Source organism: Onychostruthus taczanowskii, unplaced genomic scaffold (genome assembly GCF_017590055.1).
Source record: "Onychostruthus taczanowskii isolate IOZ18803 unplaced genomic scaffold, ASM1759005v1 scaffold14, whole genome shotgun sequence".
Lineage (NCBI taxonomy): Eukaryota > Metazoa > Chordata > Aves > Passeriformes > Passeridae > Onychostruthus > Onychostruthus taczanowskii.
The window spans coordinates 9,505,565-9,529,564 of record NW_024498573.1 but is presented as its reverse complement, the minus strand read 5'-3'; the positions used below and the strand labels follow the sequence as shown (position 1 = coordinate 9,529,564).

At 39.8% G+C, this 24,000-nt stretch overlaps 1 protein-coding gene across 4 annotated transcripts; it reads left to right on the top strand.

Moving 5' to 3' along the window:
- Positions 1–30: 30 nt before the first annotated feature.
- On the top strand, positions 31–23,580 carry SEC24A (SEC24 homolog A, COPII coat complex component). 4 transcript variants are annotated; one of them, XR_005952130.1, is made up of 25 exons: positions 31–215; positions 4,915–5,436; positions 6,822–6,980; positions 8,683–8,760; positions 9,077–9,243; positions 9,845–10,017; positions 10,996–11,098; positions 11,866–11,992; positions 12,327–12,436; positions 12,808–12,920; positions 13,492–13,610; positions 14,225–14,280; positions 14,593–14,799; positions 15,093–15,213; positions 15,768–15,926; positions 16,405–16,578; positions 16,656–16,766; positions 17,138–17,313; positions 18,291–18,428; positions 19,094–19,198; positions 19,338–19,430; positions 19,941–20,044; positions 20,455–20,821; positions 21,059–21,221; positions 22,848–23,580. XR_005952130.1 is itself a non-coding variant. In XM_041397612.1 (23 exons), exons 1-23 carry the CDS (start codon positions 167–169, stop codon positions 20,567–20,569), a joined length of 3,279 nt encoding a protein of 1,092 aa, XP_041253546.1. In that variant the 5' UTR covers positions 31–166; the 3' UTR covers positions 20,570–20,917. The 4 variants fall into 4 exon arrangements, 2 of the variants coding, with proteins under 2 accessions (XP_041253546.1, XP_041253548.1); XR_005952129.1 differs by having other exon boundaries at positions 21,059–23,580; XM_041397612.1 differs by lacking the exons at positions 21,059–21,221; positions 22,848–23,580 and having other exon boundaries at positions 20,455–20,917.
- The last annotated feature ends 420 nt before the right edge of the window (positions 23,581–24,000 follow it).

The following is a 24,000-nucleotide window of genomic DNA, read 5'->3' as shown; positions in this document are numbered from 1 at the left end:
CAGCCCCTGGCCCTGGCCCCGCCCCCTTAAGCCGCAGCGCCGCTCCCGGAAGTGCCACGTGTCCGCAGTGCGGCTGCGCGGGCCGCCCGGCAGTTCCGGTGGGTCCGTCCCCCCCGCCCGGGCCGGCGCCGCCACACGGGCGGCACCGAGCGCAGCCGGCCGAGCCATGGCCCAGCCCGCCGGGGCCCCCGCCGGCCAGCAGCCCTACAGCAACGGTGAGTGCGGGGCACGCTCGCGGGGCTCGGCGCGGGGTAGGGCCTGGCGGGGACGGCTCCCGCCCCGGGGCGCTTCCCCCGGGCCCAGGCCGCCCTTCGCCCCGGGGCGGCGGGGGCCGGGGCCGGTGCCCGCGGGCAGAGCGCGGGGAGGGGGTTCTGGGGGCGGCCCGTTCGCTGCCCGGGTCGCTGGGTCACAGCCGGCTGAGCTCGGTAATGCCCTCCCTGCTGCCCGAACACCCGCGGGCCGGGGCGAAGCGCAGCTGAACTGGGGGGAGAGGAGCGGCTCCTGCTGGGACCGGGCAGCGGCGGCGGCGAGGTGCTGTCGGACCGGGCCCGGCCCCGATTGTCACTGAGGAAAGCACAGAGCGGCTCGTTAGGCAAAACAAATCTTCATTCTGATTTATTTCGATGGCCGAAGTATCGCAGAGTGTATTTGTCGGTATGAATGAGACTCTTTCAGAGAGCCCGTGTCTGCTGCCGCGGTAACACGCACGGCCCGGACCGTCCCTCAGCCCGGCTGGGTCCCGGCCGGTGACACGGGTGACACAGCCGAGGTTTGACCCTTTGGAACGGGGCTGTACATGTGGCACTGTGGTTAGCGCTGAGCTCAGCCTGCGGCGCTGCGGGGCTTTCTTATCTTGTCATTCTCCTGAAGCCGACATTATCTGGTTCTGTGTGCTGCGAACTGGGAAAGTCTTGATTACTTTCTTCCCCTCAGAATGTATTTCTTTACTGCGAGATGTTGAAGGTGAAACTGAGCTTACTAGCCAGTGTTTTAATACAGGAATAAAAAATTCAGGGCCAGCCTTGTCTCTGTGTCTGTTTTTCTTGCATGTGTGCAAATCTGTGCTGATGGAAGTGTCTCCTGATTTCACATACACATCCTCTGCACTTGCTTCCTTAATTATACACTTGTGTGTTTCAGTAGCTGTGCTGCATCATAAGCAGTTCAGTTATAATGAGATCTTTTGATTTTTCTTCCCCCTCCTCCTGCACAGTGTGTTTATTGCTTTTCTTCAAAGTCACCAGCAAAACGACAATTTGCAATTAACTGTGTAGTTGCTTCTAGGGTCAGGAGAGTGGGAAGAGTATGGATCTAATGTGGAGAGAGAGGCTGTGTCCTGGAGAGCTTATGGGCTGAGCAGAGACTGTGCAAAGAGAATGTTAGCTAATGGAGTAACTGAGTGGGATGATTTACAGACTGGCATTGCTGTATGTTTGCTCATTTCCCTAGTGTCAGACTAAGCACATAATGGAAGTTGTGGAGAGGCAGCCGAGAAAGAGGAATTTCAGGCTATTCAGCTGTCAGGTGTATGAAAAATAAAGAACTGAAATGTAGAGTTATGCAAATCAAACAGTTGTTACGGTATGTTAGAGATAAAGTTTGGGTTGCTGGCCTTTGAAATAAATCAAATTGTTCAAGTGTGGACTGTTCATAGTGTATGTTGAGGGCATGCTGTGATCCTTGACCTTTATACTAACCCCAAAGCTTTATAAAGCAGTTTTGGGTGTAGTGAGTGCTGTAGTGGTGCTTACAGTGGTCTGTGAGCAAAGAAAACAGTCAGCAGGATGATAAATTGTTCTGTAGCTGTAGCCCTTCCTTGCAGCTTGTTGCTTGCTGAAGTGTTTGCAGGTAACTCCCTGAGCTTGCATGTCCACTAAGGCAGTAAATTGTCACAGCAGCACCGTGTGCTGCTCGGGAAATTGTTTAGCACAGAGCTTTGGGTTGCTTAGCAACAACCTTCCTCTCCTTCATTTCTGTTTGTCTTTTAATAGGACCAGTATTCTGTACTCATTTAATTGCAGGTGTCTAATTTGCTTTCCAGTTGAGAGATCTGAAGTGCAAGCAAGAAGGAGAAACAATTCTTTTAGAATGTTTTGCTCTTCTCATGTGATACCTTAGCAAGGTACTTTGATGTCATGAGGTGCTTTAGGAGCTGTTGGGTTTGGAATCCAGTGGGTCAGACTCAGATGAAGTGGACACTGGTGGTGACTGATTCCACAGCATTTCTTGGGATATAACTTTTCAGAGTGTTTATCTTTGCATCTCCCTGGAGCTTGGAGAGCTTGTGGCTGGCAAAAGTGATGTGCTGAGTAACTGGCTTAGAGTAGGGGACAGTGAAATTCTGTGTGGTAGAAAATACTACTTGGATCCTGGCTGTCCACATTAGTACTTTGGCTGTTTTATAAAACCATCCAGTGACCTTCATATGTATTCTGGTGCCATTCCTAATCTCTCAGAGCCTTAAATGGCCTTGTGTTGTTGAAGAGGAGACTTTTACTGTTAATAGGTGGCCTTTCTTCTATTACTAATTCCTTTCTGTGGTCTCCAAGTGCTGGCTGTTTTGCTGCTATGCAGGTGAAGTAGCTCTTCAGTCCACACAGAATTTCTTGTTTGTTTCTGGCTTCACAGAAAACCAGCAGCATTTGGGGAAAGCTGGGCAGCCTAGATACTCCATGATGGGTCTCAGTGAAGATGTCAGGCCAAGATGGGTATCTGGCTGCAACCAACCAGCAAGTCCTGAAAAGATTTTGTGCACTGTGAAACTCTTTGTAAAGGGGTTTTGTCCCTAAGTGCTATTTCTATAGCCTTTTTTGGCAGCTTAGTGCAGACTTGTCTTGGAAACATGAACTATTACATGAGGACGTCAAGACTTTTCATTGTGCTTCTGACTTTAAAAATAAAAATTGAAGTTGGAGCATTTATATTTTTTGCATAAAGTGCCATAGACAATATCAAGTAGGTCAATTTTTGGTATCACCTCACTTCCACTGTTTTATCCTTAAGCAGGGAAAAAAGTGCATAAGAGAGCTATTCAAATACTCTGATTTCTGCCTGGGATAGAGAGTCATGCCCTAAGGTGAAAAATCAAGTTATTAAATCAAATTTTATTTGCTCTGTATTTTTCCTACAGCTTATAGTGATGGTGTTATATCAGTGTTTGTGTGGATACAGTCAGAAGATTTGATAAGAATTCATAATTTTTAAAGTTAGCAAGTTTAATTGCCAGTAGGGTTTGTAAATTGATTGTTGGAAACCCATGTGATACACTGCAGGGTAATTTTTGAAGGTTACTCATAACTGTAAGCATTTTCATCTCAGTGAGCTTTTTCTTTAAGCACCCCTGATTTTAGAGAATTATTAATTTTAAATATCTATAAGCAGCATTGTAAAGACAACACACAGTAGGGTATAACTGGGTTTCCTAACTGAATGATAACTTGCATGTTGAAATTAATGGTTGGAGAATAATATGGTGTGTACCTTTTATGCACAAAGAAGAGGCAGTGAGGATGAGATCACTCATTGTAGTAGTTATATGGACCTGTGCAATATTCAGTGAATTAACAGCTGTGTGTGACCCAGAGCCTAAGGTTTTCTAGGGAGTGAGGAGCTGAATGATCAGTGCAGTGTTTGTCCTAAGAATTTCAGTGTATTCTGTATTTAGCTTAATTTATGTCAGAAATGTGTGAATTACTTTAGCTTGGATGTGTGAACTTGCTTGCCTTTCAGAATTTAGCCATTATGTTCTAATAGGAAACCAGTCATCTTTTTTTTTTTTTTTTTTTTTTTTTTTTTTTTTTTTAACGTGTAACTGTGTGTGTGGAATGTCTCCAGTATCTAAACTGTGTTTTTAGGGGATGAGGAGAGCTACAATGTGACTGGGTGAACTGAATGATACAACACTGGAAAGTGTTTTGGTAGTTGTGAAGGAGTCATAGCTGGCTGTGGCCTGCAGCATCTAGTGTGTTCTGCTCAGAAGGATTTCACTCAAAAATTGATAGTCTCTCTTCAGCATGTCCATTTTGTGGCAGTGGTATGAACAATCTCTAGTAGTACCTTTCTTGATGGAGCTCTTATGGCACTGGAAATCCCATGGGATTCTCTCAACCTGTTCCTCTGTAAAGCAGAAATCTGACCATGTTCTTGCCTGCATTATTTACTCTTTGGAGAGTTATTAACCTTTTTTTAAATTTTTTTTTTTCTTCAAATGAGTAAATCTTACTTCATGTATACCAACCAGCTTATGCATAAAGAGCATCATCAACCTGTCAAGTTTTTTATTCCTGACTGAATTATTTTATGATGAACTTATCCTTCATTCTGTGTTGGTGACCAGCTGGCCACTCACATGAGCCGTATGTGTACGAATAGTTCTCATACTAAAATTAACTGCAGAAACTTTCATAGATGAACTCAGTCACTTGAGAAGAAGCGTGGTGACCTATGCTGGCACTTGGCTGGGGGTGTCATTGTGGTAAGCTGACGTGTGGGTTGGTGTCAGCCATCGTGTGAAGAGGAGTTCTTACGCAATGGATCTTCCACTTTCAGTCTGCTCGTGTGTGCTGCTGCCAGTGCTGTGGGACAGTGCTCCTCTGTGGGCAGCTTGCTTTTGGGGGTTTCTGAAGACTGGATGGGATCCTGTGTGAGTTTCAATGCAGGAGCATTGATGGTACTGGAATGCTTAGTGGTTCCAAGGTTACTGCAAAACAAAATAAAGATGTAAGTGTCAATAGCAAAATACTGCTGAATTAATGTCCCTTGCATTAGTACTTCTGTCGCACCTAATGGTTTAAATTAAAAATGGCTTGAAGACTAATAAAATCCTAAGGAAATACATTCACAAGAACATCTTTTATTTTCAGAAGTGATACACAACACTAACTTCCTAAAGAGTGTAGTTTTTTTTCATTCCAGGCCCTGTTCAAAATCAACTGATGCATTCCCCAGATGGCCAGGGGTACAGCCCTGCAGTTCCAGGATCGTACTCCCATCAGATGCCAGCAAAGGTTCCTCCACATCAGTCTTCTGGACAGTACAGCTATAGTGGCTCTCAGAATGTTTCTCAGTTAAACAACTACCAAGGACCTGGCCAGACTCTCAATAGACCACCAGTGGCAGCTTTCTCTGGGTCACCAGTACAACAGCCAGGTCCTGTTCCACAAGTGCTGCCGCCTGCATTACAGAACTCAGCTGCTGTATCCTGTGCTGGGAGCTTTCCTCCTGGAGCCAGCCCACCGGTGCTTTCAAACTGGCAGTACAGCCAAACTCCTGTCAGTCAGCCACTTGGGGCTCAAACAAGCCATTTGGCTCATGTGCCTGGGACAGGGTCAGCTCAGCCACCGTCATCATTGCCAGGAAGTACAAATCCTGCAGGGAGTTACCAGTATGCTGCTTCCCCGGGGGCTCCTCCGCTGCAGAACAGCTACATGAAGCCAGGTAATCAGAACCTTGTCATATTCTGCCAATGTCCATTTTACAACAACCTTTTAACATAATGAGTGTAGAACAGACTCTGCGGTGACATTTGCTTGTGGGAGATTGTTAAAGCAGATGCACCCATCAGAAGTACCTGGATGCTTTCTTTGGGTTAGAAATGAAAGTTCTGTGCCCAGGGTGGGTGTTTCAGCTGGCTGGAACAGGTAACTCCTGAATGGTGTCCCATTGTTTTGGGATGCTTGTGTGGGTGATGCTGTTTCTGTGACTTTCACCATTTCCTGGAGTAGCTGTTGGAGCATTAGTATGTTTCAGTCCAGGACTTCACCATTGCAAACCAGCTCTATTTAGTGAGCATGGTCAGTAACCACTCGATTCAGGTAATTTTCTGAATAGCCTGTCAGTTGATGCAAATAACTGGAGCACAGCCTGGAAACTGAAAAGCATTCTGTGCTGTTGAAATAGAGGTCAGTTCAGTGGAAAGCTCCCTTCCCCCAAACTTGTAATTTTCACATTTAATGATAATTGTAAGTCTTCAGAAAGTACTCTGAAAGTAGGAGACTCTGCTCCTGCTGCTTTACTGCTGGTATATGCAATGGTAAAAGCTTTTCTAATACAAAATAGCTCTATTGTGCAGCTTGTGATTATTGTGGAAACACAGTTAATACTCAAGTTTCTCTTTGCCAAACTGCTGTATGTTGTTAGTTTTTTGCTCACTAAGCATGCAAAGAGGACTTAGGTACAGAAATATTTTCCATGTAAAAGCAAATAATTTTTCTTGTTAAGCGCTTTTAGTCTCATTAGAGATTTTTATTGATGCTAGTTTTTTTGCTGTGTGCCTGCCTAATTTTCTTATGCTGTTCAAAATGTCTTAAGCTTGCAGAATTTATTAAACTGTTTCTGACACTTAATTGGAATAAACAGTTAGTAGTTTGGAATTAGTGAGGAAAATGCAGAGAAATTTTGGAAAGAGGCATATAAAATGAGAGCAAGTGTTTGGGATAAGTAATTTTTATATCCATTCAGTCCTCCTGAGCCATTTCCCTGGTATTTTTTTTTTTTATATATAACAATGATCACTTTAATTAAACTTGTTTCGTGATTATTCCAGACTTGGTTATAGAGTTGGGATATTTTCTGTACATCTTGAAATTCTTGCCAACAATAGCAACAAAAGGCTGAAAGAGATCAGTAAATGCAGGAACCCAGAATGAGAAATGAACTTGAAGTTGAGACCCTCTACCCACATGTTAGCATTTATGTATGTCATGCTGTTCATCCTCTGAATAACAAGAATATTTGGAATTCAATCTGTGCATTTTGGTAACAAAACTTCTGTGATTTTTTCAGCTGGGCTAAACTCCTTCTAAAAGTTAATCTCTTTATAGGATCTGCACCTCCACCAGTGACTCAGCCTTTAACTCCTCTCCACCCTCCAAGGCCACCTTTAGGACCTCCACCCGTTGGTGGTCCACCTAGGCCACCAGCAGCAGTAGCAGGACCACCCAGTGCACAGTCTATGCTAAAATCAGCTCCAAACCAAGAAGGTAAGAAACAATTTGCTCTTTATGTTGAATTCAAACACTGCAACCTTCTGTAATATGCAGCCTTTAATATCAAGCACGTTGTTCTATTAGAAACTCAAATTGTAAAATTGATACTAATACAGCTAATAATTTAATCTGAAAAGAGTAGGTAAGGACCTGGAAAGAAGAAAAATTATTGTAAATATATATTGTATAATTTAAGAAATTTAACAGTTGAAAATAGATTTCCAAGTGCTGTTTGACATGGCCGTGTCTGCTGTAGTTGGCATTGCTTTTTTCCTTTTGTGTGTTGTAAAGTGATAGGGATCTCATTTCTCTGCATTCCTGACTGCTGTTAGGACAGAAGTCCATGTATGACTCCCTGTATTGTTCATTCTACAGGGAGAGATAAAATGTGGACCTTGCAATTCCTTGCTATTTGTGTTGCTGTACCTTATTCTTCTCTGTGTAAAATCACTAAAATACACATCTTGCATTTGTTAGCTTTCTGAAGGAAGTTACTAGAGGCTGTGAAGTGTCAGCTGTTGAAGACAGATACCTGAGTGTCTCCTGTGGGCCCTGCACAAATATGCCATTGTTTAAGAACTCCTCAGGGCTCTGTGTCAGACAGACTCCAGTTGTTTGGCATTTAGTGCCCGTGCTAGATGGGGCCATGTGCAGCTTTATTTTTACAAACATAGTTCTGTCAAAGCTGTTGGTTCCTTGCATGTTCAGATTGACAGTTTCTTATGTGTGGTAGCTCTGTGAGCACAAGAATAGTATATTGGATTTAACTTTGTTTGGAATGTATTAAATTTATTAGAAACAGCTTTTGCTTAGAAAATATTTTCTTCATTGTGAAAAGAAACATTTCCAGAGCCCTGGAGAGATAAAAATGTTTGGTCTATGAAGTAGGTTGATTGCTGCTAGGAAGATTCAGTGTGTAATGTAAGTTCCATTTTTTGGGTCATCTTTGGAGATTTTAATAAAAAATGGTAATAAAAATAGAGTACCTACTTGTTCCTAGCAATATATAGTTGTGTTAGTATATTTAGACATGGATGGCTTACCAAAAACTGTCCTTTGGGAGCACTCTCTGAGTCTCAAGGTTTTTCCTATCTTAGATTGAATTTCTGTCTTGACTGGTATGTGACTGTGTTAGAGCTGTTGCTGTTTGGTGAGCAGTAGTGAACTAAATGTGTAAGTGTAGGGATATTGGTGTTTCTGTGAATTATCAGGGGAAAAAGTTCTTCAGGGTTAAGCTGAAGGTTACTAAGGAAACCTAAGCTACAGGTTACTAGGAAACATAAGCTACTGATTACTTGGAAAACTACAGCTAGCCTAAAGAGGCTTCCTCTGCTGAGGAGGGAGCATCCCCTGACCCTTTACTGCATGTTAGCTTGGAAGCTATGGCAAATCCCTAATTGGAAGGAGTCATAAATGATTATTCAACCAGAAGTATAGGGACTTCTATTTTCCTTAAAAAAATTTTTTTGATGTTTATAAATGTCCTTTGTTGAGGTCACATCTGCCAGGGGCGTGTGTGTGAGAAAGAGGACAAAGTGTATATTTAATTCAGTTTCATCCTGGGTCAAAACCAAAGGAGATTCAAACTATGCTTACCTTAATATTCATCTAGCAAGTAGGATATTTTTTGCAATTACCTCATTAAAACTTCTTCATAACATGTGCAAAATTTTCCTGTGGTTGCTTTTCTTTAAAGGTGATGCCAGATCTGCTGCCAGTGATGGGTCTGTAGTGCAAAACAGCTACGATGCAATTGAAGGTGGTGGCCTCATGGGTAAGGCTTTGGGAGTAAAAGTGGTTGTTGTTATTATGGAACTTTTAAGAGCCTGGGAAAGATAGAAGTTTAAACATTTGTGTACAAACATATTTACTTGGTTCAATGCCTGTCTTGAAGCTAAATGCAAAATTTGAAGCCTTGACAATTAGCATGTTTGCCTGTGATATGTAAAGTAGGTGAGAGCCCTTTATGAAGTTGACAGCAGCTGTATTTTTTAGACTTAGAAACTAAACAGGCAGCTCTCCTGTTGTACTGATGCCTCAAGTAAGACACAGTTCTTCAGCAATTAAGTATCTGTCTACTCTGCTTCCAGCAACTCCACATCATTCTCCTGCAGCCCCAAATCTTAAGATGAATAGAAGTGTTGGGTATTCTTACCCTGCCTTACCTCCAGGCTATCAACATACTTCTGCACCTGGAGCACCAGGAATGAATGCATCTGCTTTGCAATATCCAGATGGATCAAAACATTTCCACCAGGTAAAGGTTGTCTGGTTTCTATCTCAGTACTACCTCTGGTGGGGGCGTGTGGATAAAGAAAAGTGATGTAGGTAGGTGTTGCGCATCCCTGGGATGCTGCTTAGTTTGTTCCCTCTTTGGGCACCCTTTGTTCAAGAGGACAGACATAGCCCAGAATTACTGCTTTTGCCTGTGCCTTGGTACCAGTTTGGAAAAGCTGTGTGCCAGCTCTTTGTGAAGTGTTCCACCCTCAAATCTGTTCAGGATGTTTCTTTTGAAACTTTCCGCTGCTTTTGGCAGGTTTCTCTTCCGTGGCTTTGTTATTGTTAGCTGAAGTGTTTGGTTTTTCTTTCCCTGAACTTTCAAAGTGAACTGACCAACACTTTCACCAGCTGAGCCTCTGTATTTCAAAAGTTTTATAGGCAACTTTTGCTTTTTTCCTCTGTTCTGTTACATTCATAAGTCAAGTTCATGTGACAACCAACACTTCTAAATATATTGATACAATGGCAGTTAGTACATGAGCAAAACAGACTGAAAGGGATATAGATGTGGTTTTAAACAGACTATGGGTTTCATCCAAGTAGCTGGTGCTAATTTGTGAAATTTCATTTGACTCTAGCCTGCCCTGGGCACTAATCACTTAACTGCATCAATGGCTGGCCTGAGTCTACAGCAGGAAGGGTTAAGACCTGTGAATCTTCTTCAAGAAAGAAATATTCTTCCTACCACCCTTTTGAAGGCTCCTGTCCCCAACTTGCATGAAGACATCCAGAAGCTCAACTGCAATCCTGAGTAAGATTATGCATTTGCTGTAATACATCAAAATAGATAGAAATAGAAATTCCTGCTTATAAATATAATTTCACAAAGTATTTTCTTAATTTTATGAGTAGAAAATATTGAAAATGGGCTGTTACAATAAAGGCAGTAAGTGGGTTTAACTTTGAAGGGGGAAAATGATCTTTGTAGAAAGTATGGAAGGAAAAGTTTGTTAACAAGGCAGCTATAGATAGGTATAGTATAAAAGCTTTATGCCTGGCAGTGAGTGTGGATGAGAAGGTATAAAATAGCAGTTAATTCAGTCAGGTGAGGTACACCAGAATGATTGTGCCTGAAGAAACATGGGTGGCCTCTATATTGAAAAGTAACCATTTAAAACAACGGAGTAAATGAAATTTCAAACAAGAGACTCACAGTTGGTTGATCAATTATTCTCTCTGAGGAGACCAACCAAACTGTGTATAGTCAGGGACTTCTGCTTTGCAAATATTTTTATGGTAGGTAAAGGAAGTAACAGTGCCTTTTTGACGCTGTTCATGCAAACAAGCTGGACAGGATTTGCAAAACTGCCACATACATCTGAACCTTGTGGAAGCTGCTGAGTGCTCAAGACTCAGAAAATGATAGTGGGATTGTTTATAGTTACTATGTTTTTAAAACCACCTTTTAAACATTGCTGGTTCGGATTTATTCCAAAATAATATTTAGTATATAAAGATTTTGTGCAACTTTGAATATTGTTAGGCTTAACTTTGACTTGAGTGACTAAAATGACACCCCATTCTGTGTAAGGAGCATTTGTATAAAATAAGAACTCAAAGTATGTACTGTGGGTCAAGCTCAGACAGAAACAAAATGTTTTGACAGAGATAAAGATCTTTCATCTGGGAACAGCAATTCACCATTAACAGCTCTAGAAAAATATACTGTACTGCTGAAATCATAATTTATTTGAAAGCCTCTGAAAATAACCCTTTGTCATCCATGTAGGTTGTTCCGCTGTACCCTGACTAACATTCCTCAAACTCAGGCCTTATTGAATAAAGCCAAACTTCCTTTGGGGCTCCTGCTTCATCCTTTCAAAGACTTATCGGTATGAGAAATATTCAAAACTTTACATGCTGAAATATCAACTATGCCTTTACTAGAGTCCAGACAGTGGACAATGAAATATAAAACAAGGGCAGGTATCTTGGCCCAGAAGAATTACCATAGTGACTGACATTTCCTTATTCCATACAGATTGCTGTAATTTTTCTCAATTATTTCTCCCTACCATATTTAAACCTTCAGGTCTCACTTCTTAATAAAAAAGAAAGCCTCCCAAACCTCAAAAACCCAAAAGCTTAAAGGCAGCACAGAATTTGGACTGTGATAGAGGGCAACACCTAAATTCCAGGTTGTCACGTATCAGTTGTAGTAATTAATTTCAAACCTAGTACTAATTCTGAACTCAAGACTTGACAAAGTTGAAGGCATTTGGATGCCATGAAATAGCCAGAAGACTTTGAATTTAGCGATGTCTTAAACATTTCTCAGTTTAACTGGTTTTTCAAAGATGTGGGCTTTTTTTCCCCCCTGCTTTTTGATGTGTATTGGGTGCAGGACTTGTTCTTAAACCAGTGTCAAATTTAAGAATTTAGAGGATTCAAAGGGAATCCACACAGTCCAATATGTTAGAGTGCAGTTCCTACCTGTCTTACTAAGGAATTGCAGTGATGCTGTGAGGATGCAGAAGTACTCCTTCTTTCAACAAGGATGCTTTGCCTCACTAGGCAGCACGGTGTGGGTGGTGGTGTTACCACAGATGAGCAGCTGCAGGGTGAGGATGCTTTAAAACAGGAAGCTTTTCTTTTCCAGCAATTGCCAGTGGTCACTTCCAGTATTATTGTGAGATGCCGTTCCTGCCGGACGTACATCAACCCTTTTGTCAGCTTCCTAGACCAAAGGAGATGGAAATGCAATTTGTGCTATAGAGTCAATGATGGTGAGTTTTAGATGTGCTTCCAAGTGCTGCAATTAACCTTTCCCACCTTGGCCTTTGAGACTGGACTGTTGTTGGCCACATCAGTAGGGGGATTGTTGTCAGTCGTGCTGGGAGTCATGAGAAATGTTTCCCAGTGACAGTGGTGTCCCTAAAGAAACATGATGAGCCCAAGTAGTCCCCCACAATACCCTTGCACAGTGGAGCAAGAACTCCACTGCCTGGTGTAGTTCTCCATGTGTTGCCCAACAGCCACAAAAGGGTTGATATATTTGATTTAAAATTCAGCACAACCAATACTAGTGTGAAATACTAATATATAAACTTATCTGCATAGTTCCTGAAGAATTCCTGTATAATCCTGTGACAAGAGTTTATGGAGAACCTCATAAAAGACCTGAAGTCCAGAATGCTACTATTGAGTTTATGGCTCCATCTGAATACATGGTAAGCCTTATTTACTTTTACTTATTCTTTCCCTTTGTTTTATTTTCAGAGGGAAGTCAGAGAAAGCTTTGTTTCAGAGGGTGCTTTCCAGTTCAGTAGAACAGCTGTTGCCTTAAGGAGTGTATCTGAGAACTCATGGGGAGCACCTCAGAGAGTTCACTTCTAAACATTTATGATGTCAAAGTTGTTCTATATTTAGAATATTTAGGTGTCTTTGGAAGAAAACTAGAATTCTGGTATTACCAAATAAGAGGCAAATGCATTCAGAAATTTTAGCCTTCATCTGTGTGCTGTTTTAGCAGTTTAAACTTGCAATAGAATGAATAAACCCAGTGTATTTGAAAATTAAAGGTTATCTTTTCTTTGCTCAGCTGCGTCCACCTCAGCCACCCGTGTACCTCTTTGTGTTTGATGTCTCTCACAATGCCATAGAGACAGGATACTTGAATACAGTCTGCCAGACCTTGTTAGACAATCTTGACTCGTAAGTACTTTTTTCTTAAAATCTCCAGTTTTTGTTTGTCTTAAGAAACTTGTGATAGACACCAACATGCCAGTCCTTTACTGCTACACCAGTATAAAAGGTAATTTTGAGGCTTGATTTTTAGTCTGACTATTTCCTATGTGCTTCATCAATCCCCCAAGAAATGTAAACATCATGTTTATCTTTTGAATTGTATTTTTTAGAAGCTGAAATTTGTATAAGTATTTTTTGCTGAAAAGAGTCATACATCTAATAAACTTCTCATAAAATGCATACTGTTTGAGCTTATAGAAGCACTACTTGGGGTTTTGCAGTTTGTTTATTTCTTTTCTTCCACTTCTGATTACCCTCTTAAAAGGTTTTCACCTGTCTGCTAGGTGACTCTAGTATGAGCTCCTTTTTTGTTGTGGTTTTTGTTCTTTCCAAAATGACTTAGTGAAGCTCTTGGAGTCTATCTGTTAAACTCATTGCTTGGTAACAACCACGGAGAGATGCAGTGGATGTTTAAAAAAAAAAAAAGCCTGCAGAAATGAAATTTCATCTTGTTGAACACCATATGTCTCATTTTCAGACTTCCTGGGAACACTAGAACAAAAATAGGCTTCATAACATTTGACAGCACAATCCATTTCTACAGTCTTCAGGAAGGTCTGTCTCAGCCTCAGATGCTTATAGTTTCAGATATTGAAGGTATGCAAAAATAATTTTTGTGATCAGTACCTATTAATGACTTCTGGTTATGACAGCCTTTAAAAATACATATCTGGTGGGAGTTTCTGGATCACACCATTAGTCTTTCTAGTAATGACTTTAGAAATACCATATGTGTGAGTTTGTTTATGAAGACATCTCCCTGATGTCTGAGCAATGCTGTGGCTGCTCATGACTTCAGACATGAAGACAGTTTTCCTAACTTCTAGTTTAATTTGTACAATTCTCTAGATTCCTCTTGAAATCCCAAATACAGATGCTAGACACCTTTCTATAGATTTTCTTGTGGCTGGTGCTTAGTGCTTGTCCTTCTGCCTTTTGTTTCAAATCACCTTTCACACTGGAAATATTTGCTATGTGGTTTTATTTAATAATCTTGATTATCCTTCAGCCCTGTTGATTGCTGCTCTAACATGGGATTCTAGCCACAGGAATGCTAATGATAAAAAAAAGAAATCCACATAAATATATTTACATGGGTTAATACACTGATACTGTGTATTTTTTTCCAATGAGTATGATGGTTGTCAAATAAAGTCAAGGAAAGCTTGATGTGTTTTGAAAAGATAACTCAAATATTTTTTCCCTTTCAGATGTATTTATACCAATGCCAGAAAACTTATTAGTAAATTTGAATGAAAATAAAGAGGTAAGAAGCTTTCTTACATAACTAGTGACATTTACATAATTGGGGATATGTTTGGTAATTTTTTGATTAATTAATGCTCATTAACACCAGCTCTTCAAATGCCAGGTTTGAGGCGAAAAAAGAGGTGTTTTATCTATGTCACTGGAAGTTCTTGCCAGCCTGATACAAGACAGTACTTCAATTTCCCTAGGACTTTCTCTTTACTCCTTTAATATTAGAAATGCTAATACTTGGTTTTGTTCAGGTGTTGGGTCTATATAAAGTAGAAAACCTTGAAGACTCATAGGTCTAATACTTTTTTCTCACTCGTAGCTAATTCAAGATCTGCTGAAGACATTGCCACAGATGTTTACCAAGTCCCTGGAAACTCAGAGTGCTCTGGGACCTGCATTACAGGCTGCCTTTAAACTGATGTCCCCCACTGGAGGTAGAATCACTGTCTTCCAGACACAGCTCCCATCTCTGGGAATGGGAGCACTGAAGTCACGAGAGGAGCCAAACCAAAGAGCAACAGCAAAGGTTAGGAAGGCAAAAAGGCTGTGAGAGTATTAACACCTCTGTTCTGTGCTTGTAGGTGGTTCTGGGATTTCCTCTTCTGGGTTAATTTTGTGCCTGTCTTGCTCCTTTTAAAGTAGCAGAAAAAAACAAAATACAGACTAAGCAATATAAACACAAATTAATTACCTTATTTTTTAAAATAAAATATTTTTAATCCATGATGAAGAATTGATTGTGTCCCTGGAAACAGGCAATAAATGTATGAATCCATTTGAATTTCTTTTGTATTTTGTAATACTTCACTGTGTTAACAGGATATACATCTGACACCATCCACTGATTTTTACAAGAAGTTGGCCTTGGACTGCTCAGGGCAGCAGGTTGCAGTGGATTTATTTCTTCTTAGTGGGCAATATTCTGACTTGGCTTCTCTAGGTAAGTCATATAAAGCTCTTTTGGGGTATGTAACTCTTGTATTTTGAGCAAATGCATAGAATCTACACTAATACTTAGTAGATGTACCTGATTTGAATTAATCTAGTGTGTCAAGATACAAACTTGTCCTTGCTGAGCAGTGAGAGTGAATAGAATGTCATCTTTAAGTCCTGGTTTAACCTACTTATCTTCATGTCCTCCCTTAGTGAGTCAGGATCCTTGTGCTACTGATACAAGTTGCAGAAATAGTTTTTTTCTTGTTTATGCCTTTTTAACCATCAGTGTCATTGCCTTTAGAGCAAGTTTTATTAGCATTTTTATTATTTTATTCTATTTAACCAAACTTTCAAGTGACAGCAATTTCAGGTCAATGGAAAATTATTTCACACCTGAAATTTATCACATATTAGAATATGCACTTGTAGCTACATTTGTGTCTGTATGCAGGTCTGTAACTGTGTGTTTGAGTGATTTGCAGGTGTGAACAATTTAATACTTTAAAGACTGCAGCAGCAGCTGTTTGCACTCTCCAATGTATACTGATTTTGTTTCAGGTTGTATATCAAGGTATTCTGCAGGTAGTGTCTACTACTACCAGTCTTACCATCATAAACACAACCCTGTCCAGGTGGAGAAATTGCAAAAGGAACTGAAACGATATTTAACTAGAAAAATTGGGTTTGAGGCTGTCATGAGGATAAGATGCACCAAAGGTCTGAATTCACCTTCTTAGATTTTTGTGGGGTGAAGAAGAGGGAAGTGGGTGTTTGCTGCTCTTTGGGAATGTTTTCATTGATATTCTAGCTATTTTGTAACCTCAAATGATTAAAAGGCAAAGATTAAAAAAGTAAAATTCAGTACCAGGGATAAGACAATTTTCTAAGACTGTATTTGCAGTGTGTTTTCTGGCATCCAAGTTCCAGTTTATAATGGCCAAAACTGGAAATTTTCCTGAACTATTCCAACAAGGGACTAGTTTTATAATCTAGATACTTTCTACTGCCATGAATTGATTTGCCTTGCTAATTCCCACTTTCTGCTAGGCTTTGAGGATTCTTGAATGGGTTGTCAGTTTGCAGTATTTCATTGAGAGGGAACATTCCAGTAGAGTCATACATTGATGGCAGATCTGTATATGGTGCCTGTACTTCACAGCTATAAAACCCAAACTGATTCATGATTATCTTGTAGGTCTTTCCATTCATACTTTCCACGGGAACTTCTTTGTACGATCTACAGACTTGTTGTCATTACCCAACGTAAACCCAGATGCAGGCTACGCTGTGCAGATGTCAGTGGAAGAGAGTCTTACTGATATGCAAGTTGTTTCTTTTCAGTCAGCTCTCCTGTACACCTCCAGCAAAGGTAAGGTTAGATTGAGTAGCATTTGTAGTATTGCTTCATGAAACAAGTATGGAGGTTACAGTTGTCTTTCCCTGCAGGTGAAAGGCGAATTCGTGTCCACACTATGTGCTTGCCTGTTGTCACAACACTGAGTGAGGTGTACCTAGGGGCAGATGTGCAGGCCATCACAGGGCTCTTGGCCAATATGGGTGAGTGTGCTAAGAGCTTGTTTGGATATGTGTGGATTGTATGCTTAAAGGTCTGAGCTGTAATCCTGTGGCTTAGGAGAAAAGATTCTCCCTCATTCTAAGACTGCTTTCGAAGTTGCAGTCCTAAGAGAGTTTTGGTTTTAATGCCTGGCTTAGGTGAAGGATCAGTACAGCTGTGTGTAATCGCCTGGGCTTAGCTTAGTCTGGTGCATCATCATGGGCCCTCAGCTTTTTTCCGAAGCACTTCCCCTAGAATGTAATAAAAGCTTAAGCTGCATGGACATATATGATGGAGTGAGAGAAGTTAACGTGTGTGGCTGTATTGCTGCCAAGGGAGGAACCCCTCTTACTGAGCCTTGCTCTGTTTTCAGCTGTGGACCGCTCCGTTTCCGCCACGCTGAGCGATGCTCGGGATGCCTTGGTCAATGCAGTGATCGATTCCTTGGCTGCTTACCGCTCCTCCGTGCTGAGCATCCAGCAGCCCGGGCTCACTGCTCCCTTCTCACTGCGCCTCTTCCCACTGTATGTACTGGCACTCTTAAAACAGGTAAGAGGGGAAAGGAAGCCAGCCATTAGGATGATTGTTCGGCGGGTCAGCCTCAAGTAAAAGGACAGTTCTTTGATGGAGAATGATTTAGTTCAAAAGCAGGAATTTAGAATTGTGCGTAAAACCAAAAGAATAAATGTTTTAAGCAATGGAATGGCAAAACAAAAAAGACACTGACTGGTGAAGAGAATGTGTCAGGGTACTGATAGTGTTTTCTCAGGAATCTCAGGTTTGTGTGTCTCTGGAAATGCAGAGCTACACAGCAGTTCAGTGTGGATTAGAAGAGAGCTGGGTGTGGCAGAGGGAGTTGGCTGGCTGTTCTTGCAACAGGTTTAAAGCATTTCACAGTATTTGCTCAGTGTAAGTATTTTTTAATTGAATTTCAATTTCAAGAAGTCATTTAAGTGTTAGACAGACTGGTTTCTTGGTTCAAAAAGAAATTTTGGATTTATACATCTTGGTTAGGAGTTAACCAGCATGTTCATATTGAGCTTTTTCATGTGAAAGGCTTGATAAACATTTGATCCAGTCAGGTGGGAGGAGTGAGCCCTACTTTGACTTACAGCTTTTTTGTTTGGTCCCAGCAAGTCAGGACTATCTCTTTCTTGTTAATACAGACCTAAGATTCTGTACGTTGAAGCCAATTGTAAACTGCTCCAATATTTATGCTTTTAAATTTCATCAAGTAGCATTTTTGAGGTGTATGTTAGTATTTCAGGGTGCTTTCATCTCAGCTGTAAGAGAGGATTGATGGTGCCAGGTCAAGGTTAATTCTAAAATCCAGAAATGGGAATGAGACTTGTGTGATTTATATGTGAAACACTGAAGAGAACTATGAAGAAGTAAAATACAATGAGAAAAGACTTAGGGTACATCTTTAAAACTTAAGTTAGAAATAAGCAGTAGACGATGTGTCTTATCTTGCAATTTACCTTGCTTTGCTTTAATGGTTAAACTAAATGCCTGGTTATTTGCAGAAAGCATTTCAAACTGGGACAAACACACGTTTGGATGAACGCATCTTTACCATGTGTCAGGTGAAAAACCAGCCCCTTGTTTACCTCATGCTCATGACACATCCCAGTCTGTACAGAGTCGATACTCTCACAGATGAGGTGAGTCTTGGCCTTGCTGCATAATCTGTTTGATCCCAAAGATCTGTGTGATGTGAAAGTAAATGTGTTAGAAATCTCCCAAGTTTTCAATATTAAAGCTGCACAGCTAAAATGCAATGTTTCATATTCTCCCACTTGTTGCATTTGTTATTTGGAACTGGATTGATGAATTCTGTAGAGAAGCTGTGCTTTGCTGTGGATGGATGGGGAAAGTTTTTTCCTATCTTATTTCACCTTTGCCTTGTGTCATTATCTTGCGCTATAAAATCACATATACATAAAGACATCATAATGTGGTTTTTGTCCCTTTGTAGCCTCCTTTATTTCAAAATATCAAGCAGTTTTGAGAACAGGGAATGTTTATGAAAAACCCTGAACAATTTTAGAAATCACACCTTTGGTACATAGCAAATCAGATATTCCAGTTCTAGAACTAATTAACTAAGATACATTTGATGACATCCACCCTCTCTAAATAAAACATTAAGATTTATTAGTAAATTACTAATTAATAAAGTAAATTATCACTTTAAGTATGGCTTGAGCTAAACTGAGAAAAATGGTCCAGCTCCAGTGTTCAGTGTAGTAGATCCTCCTCTTATTTAGCATTCTGTTCTGGTTTTTGGCATCAAGATGTAAACCACTGTTTTTCGTTCTTCTTTTAGGGAGCTCTGAACATAAATGACAGAACTATACCTCAGCCACCCCTTCTCCAGCTGTCAGTGGAGAAGTTGAGTAGGGATGGTGCTTATCTTATGGATGCTGGCTCTGTAAGTTGTGTGGTGGGGGGGATTTTAAAAAGTATCCAAATTTACTTGGTGTGTTCTTTCTGAGAACCCAAAATATGTACGAGACTGCTGAGGTGTGGTTTGGGTTGCATTAGTGTTGTTATTGATGGCTGTCTTTCAGGTGATGTTTCTGTGGATCGGGAAGAACTGTGGGCAGGGTTTTATCAGCCAAGTCCTTGGAGTTCCAAATTACGGCTCAATACCACAGAATATGGTATGTGCTTGCTCTGCTCGTCAGTCAGACATACAGTGCTGCCAGAATATCATTTGCATGAGAATTAAAATGCACTAGTCAGCTGTTAGCCCTCTAGTGGTATAGTTCCACATCCAAGGAAAGAAATAATTGCTGTTGCCTCTTGGAGTTTGTTCTCATGAAGACTCAGTAGGAAGAGGCTGACAGTGATTGAGTTTCTCAGACCTGTGGGAGCAGACTAAGAATGCTTGCAAATAGTGAGTACAGTGGGTTAGTGGGAAATCCTTTAGTTTCTGCAATAAAACAGGAATCAATCACAGCTCAGTCATCACCATTCTGACAGCTAATTGCTGATAAGAGTTTAGTACTCTTGACTATTTCAAGCCCCTTCAAAGAAGACAAGACTGAAACTATACATCACAAAATGTATCTGTCTGGGTTTTCTTTATACCTAATGAGTTGGGCTAGTTGAAGTGTTCCTTTTACTGTTTTTCTGAAAAATTTGTATTAATGAAACCCTTTGGCTTTTAGACACATCTCCCAGAACTCGAAACAGCAGAATCCATCAGGACACGAACTTTCATTTCTTGGCTGAGAGAACAGAGACCTTTCTTTCCTATACTATATATAATAAAGTAAGTGGTTTTTAACAGTCTTTTTGCTTCTGTAGCAACCTGTTAACAAGACATACTTGGATATCATATACTGAACTTTCTTAATGGAATTCTTAACAATAGTGTGTGCTGTGCCTGACAGATTTGACTACAGATATGACTTATGAGTTGTCTCCAATTAGAATTTCAAAAGACTAAAAAAGACTAAATGTCACAGAAGAATCTTTAGGTCATGTCAGATAAATGAAGTAAATGCTGGTAAGAGCACTTATTAGGATTAATCACTACTAAAGGCTATTTGAGATCCTCTTTTCATATGTCCTTAAGCTTTTGAAATGTCTTGCCACTTGACCTGTAACTTTATTAATGCATGGTAGGTAGCTCATGGCAAAAGTTAATTCCACTCAAACACTTATATTTTTGTTTTTAAGGGATGAGAGTCCATTGAAATCAAGTTTTCTGCAAAATATGATTGAAGACAGAACAGAATCAGCCTTATCATACTATGAATTCCTCCTTCATATACAGCAGCAAGTGAATAAATGAAACACTAGCCTTTGGCTTCTTTAAGGAAAGATTTTGCAGTAAAGAATGATTGTGCTTGTAATATCTTCATTAAATCTGTGGCCTGAGGCAGTTGATGAGAAGTTCTCACTGTGATTTCAACGAACTAAAGCAAATAAAGGACCACATCTGAGAATCAAATGTGCAACTACATAATATTGTACCTTAAAAAAAAAAATCAAACTGTTGGAACTGGTTGAGCACCTTTAATTTGCTGCAAATCGTGTTTTTACTGTAAGTAGTTGCAGCATGAAGTACATTTACAAAGGCAATACTGAAAAGGTGAAATACATTTTGTAAAATAAAGAGTTCTTTGTTGTTCAAAATGTATATTTCTGTAACTTTTTTGTTTTTTGTTTTGTTGGTTTTTTTGTTTGGTTGGTTTGTTTTTTTTGGTTTTTTTTTTGTTTTTTTTTTTTTTTTTTGTTGCTGCTAGATATAAAACCTCACAATACTGATCATGATTTGCAGGGAAATTCTTTCTAAGTGTATCCAGTGATTACAGACAGAGCATCTCAATGTTCAACTTAATGCTTAAAGTAGCAATGAAAGAAGTGTTCATTGTGAAATGAACAAATGCTTGTGAAGTGTAGAATCCAGTGCTTGGATTGGATTATGGCTAATAGGACTAAAGGTAAGCTTAACCTGGATAAGGTGGCTGAATTTCTTGAAGCTTTTAATAAGTCAATATTCTAATTTTAAAAGCAGTGGGGAAGAGTGGGCCCTACATGAGACAGATTTTCAAAAGTTACTGGCTGAGTTGGCAGCAAAAGTAGACTTAGGTAGATTGTAAGCTTTGCTTTTCTTCAGTGAAAGGAACAGTTTTAATTTCTCTTTATTAGTGGTGTGGGAGGGGAAGAGCAAGGAAGGTTTTCTCAGATTTTGTTTGGTTTATGTTCAGTAGACTTTTGGCTCTTGTTTACTTTAAGTGAATGTTGGGCCCCTCAGATCTGGTGTGTTTCTGAAGCAAGTTTGTTGGCAGCACTTCAGACCAAATGTTGGTCTGCCACACTGAATATTCTGACATTAAAACTGGAAATTATTTTTCCAAGAACAAAATTATTATATTGAATTTGAAGATATGTGTTTGGTTGCAGACATGCCTGAAATTTTAGAAAAAAAAAAGGTTTTGCTGCAGCTGTGTAATGAGCCCAGGTCCAAGGCCAGTGTGCACCAAATAAAATCTTCAACTATACTGAGATCCTGCCAGAGCTACAGTTTGAAGCTGACATCGGACTTGAAGTAAAAACTTATATACAAAAAATATTTAAATAATTTTATAGAGGTGTATTGATAATTCTTCTGTTTTCAAGATTAAGCTATCATTGATAGCTACCAATGTAAAAGGTATTTAAGTTACAGTATTCCAATGCCCATGGAAGTATTGCATATGGAAAAATCTTGGTTTGCTTTTTTATTTAACAGTGGTAAACATAAAGGTCTTTCAAAACCTACTTTCTGGGGCAGGTAATTTGAAGAGGTAAAACACTTGTGAGTGGTCAAATGTACTATGCTTAGGACGTCTGGAGATACAAATGTCAGTAGGGTCAACATTTGGGAAAACATTTGCTCCCATTTCAGGCTGTAGCTGCGTGTGATTGTCAGGATTTGCCTCACCTCAGGGGAGGGGTTCCTTGGGAGAAACTGTTCTTGAGCACAAGAAGCTAAAGTTCAGAACAATGGCTAAAACAGCGTGAAAAGATTATTGCAGAACCAATTTAAGCTTCCCTGTCTGCTGCTTCTGTAGCAAACAGGAATATATTTACTTGAACTGCTTTTCAGAGAATTGCACAGTTTCTAGTCATAGTCAAGAGGTGTCTTTTAAGTTTTGACAGTCTGACTTTTTATTTTTTTCCCCAGGGAGGGGGAAAGAGGTCTCTTCATTTAAAACACAAATGGAACCTCTGCACTTGCATAGGTTCTGCCCTAAACCTTGTGTTTTGGGTATATTATCATTCAGATGTTGAATTGAAAACCATCCTTGCATCAAATAGCCCACCCAAAGTCTATTTCTTCCTATGACTGTATTTTGCTACTATATCCCTTTTTTAAAGAAACATAAATACTGGAGATGGCCTCATTGCTTTGTGTCCACCAGACTAATGGCTGAAGATGTCAGTCTTTGTGGCATTTAGCAAGTTTGAAGTTGAGTCCCTAAGTTTTACAGAGCAAAACATGATAAATGAGTGAGATGAGCCCTCTGGGAGTTCTCTTCACTTTGGAAGAAATTCTCTATTGAACTTTGTTTATTCCCTTGCAGTGGGGGAAGCCTGCTGGCTCACTGGTACTGCTGTAATGGCAATACAGGGAACATGAACACACACACACACACCTGTGATTGCTTTTATACAAACCATTAAAAAATGAGGACGCTGAAGATGGACTGCAAGAGTGGTTCTGGTACTTAGATCTCAGCACCACAACTCCACCACCGTAAATGTGTGGTAAAGGTGTGTCTCTCTGTAGTCAAATGCTTTTTAAAAAAAACTGTTTCTTATTTTGACACATTAGTGTTCAGCCAACATTGTTACCATCCATTTTACTTTGCTTTCATTATTGTTTTTAAATTAATATATTTGAGTTTAAGTCCACATAGACTATGTTGCAATAACTAGAATGATTTTATTTAGAATTAATTTCTTAACAATTTAATCAAAGATGCAGAATGGCTGTTAAGTTAAGGGACCATTAAATGTGATTTTAAGGTTCTGTTGACTATTATGGATGTAATCCTTATAGTAAATTTAATTTTGTAAAGTAGTGTATAATATTGTAATATTAAATCTTTGTTCTCTGAACTCAAAGATTTGATCTTCAGTATGAAGTTATAAATCTTCCCCCTTCTGAATTTGAGACAGGATTTACTTGTCCTCCTTTTTACAGTTTGTAATTTTCACTGTTTTATTCCTGTAAAAAGTCATTTATAACACATGCAAATGCTTATTTTATCTGTGCTAATTTATCAGATTTGGCTACTCAATAAAATTAATTGAAAGAACTCATGCCAGTCCATCACTTTTTTCTTATAAATAAAAGTAGAACAATGTATTTAATTGAGAGAAATACCACGTTGGTCACAGGAGCTAGCTGACAGTGATGGTTGGAATTTAGCCTTCAGCAGCATTCCAAGATGCTAATCAATTTTATTTTAGGTAATCCTGTATCTTCATTTAACATCCCATTATTTCAGCAGCTTTTTTTTTGTAAAAACCATTCCATCTTAACGCTTGCAAATTTTTTTGAGATGTTGTCACTGCTGCCTCTGGCCCATTATAGATGAGCTAACGCATGAGCTTGGAACTCTGACTTTTGTGTTTAACTAAAATACAGAATTCTCTCATTCAGTGCGGTAGAAATATGAATTGGATTTGCCAGCTGTTTTCTTCCCCAGGCACACAGCCCTGTGCTGCTGC

What these genes read in the sequence shown, in the direction of transcription:
- SEC24A (XM_041397612.1), top strand. Translation starts at nt 167, where the DNA reads ATGGCCCAGCCCGCCGGGGCCCCCGCCGGCCAGCAGCCCTACAGCAAC. An exon ending in GATCAAAACATTTCCACCAG is followed by an intron (nt 9,244 to 9,844) that starts GTAAAGGTTGTC and finishes ATTTGACTCTAG; the next exon opens with CCTGCCCTGGGCACTAATCA. An exon ending in TCGATACTCTCACAGATGAG is followed by an intron (nt 18,429 to 19,093) that starts GTGAGTCTTGGC and finishes TTCTTCTTTTAG; the next exon opens with GGAGCTCTGAACATAAATGA.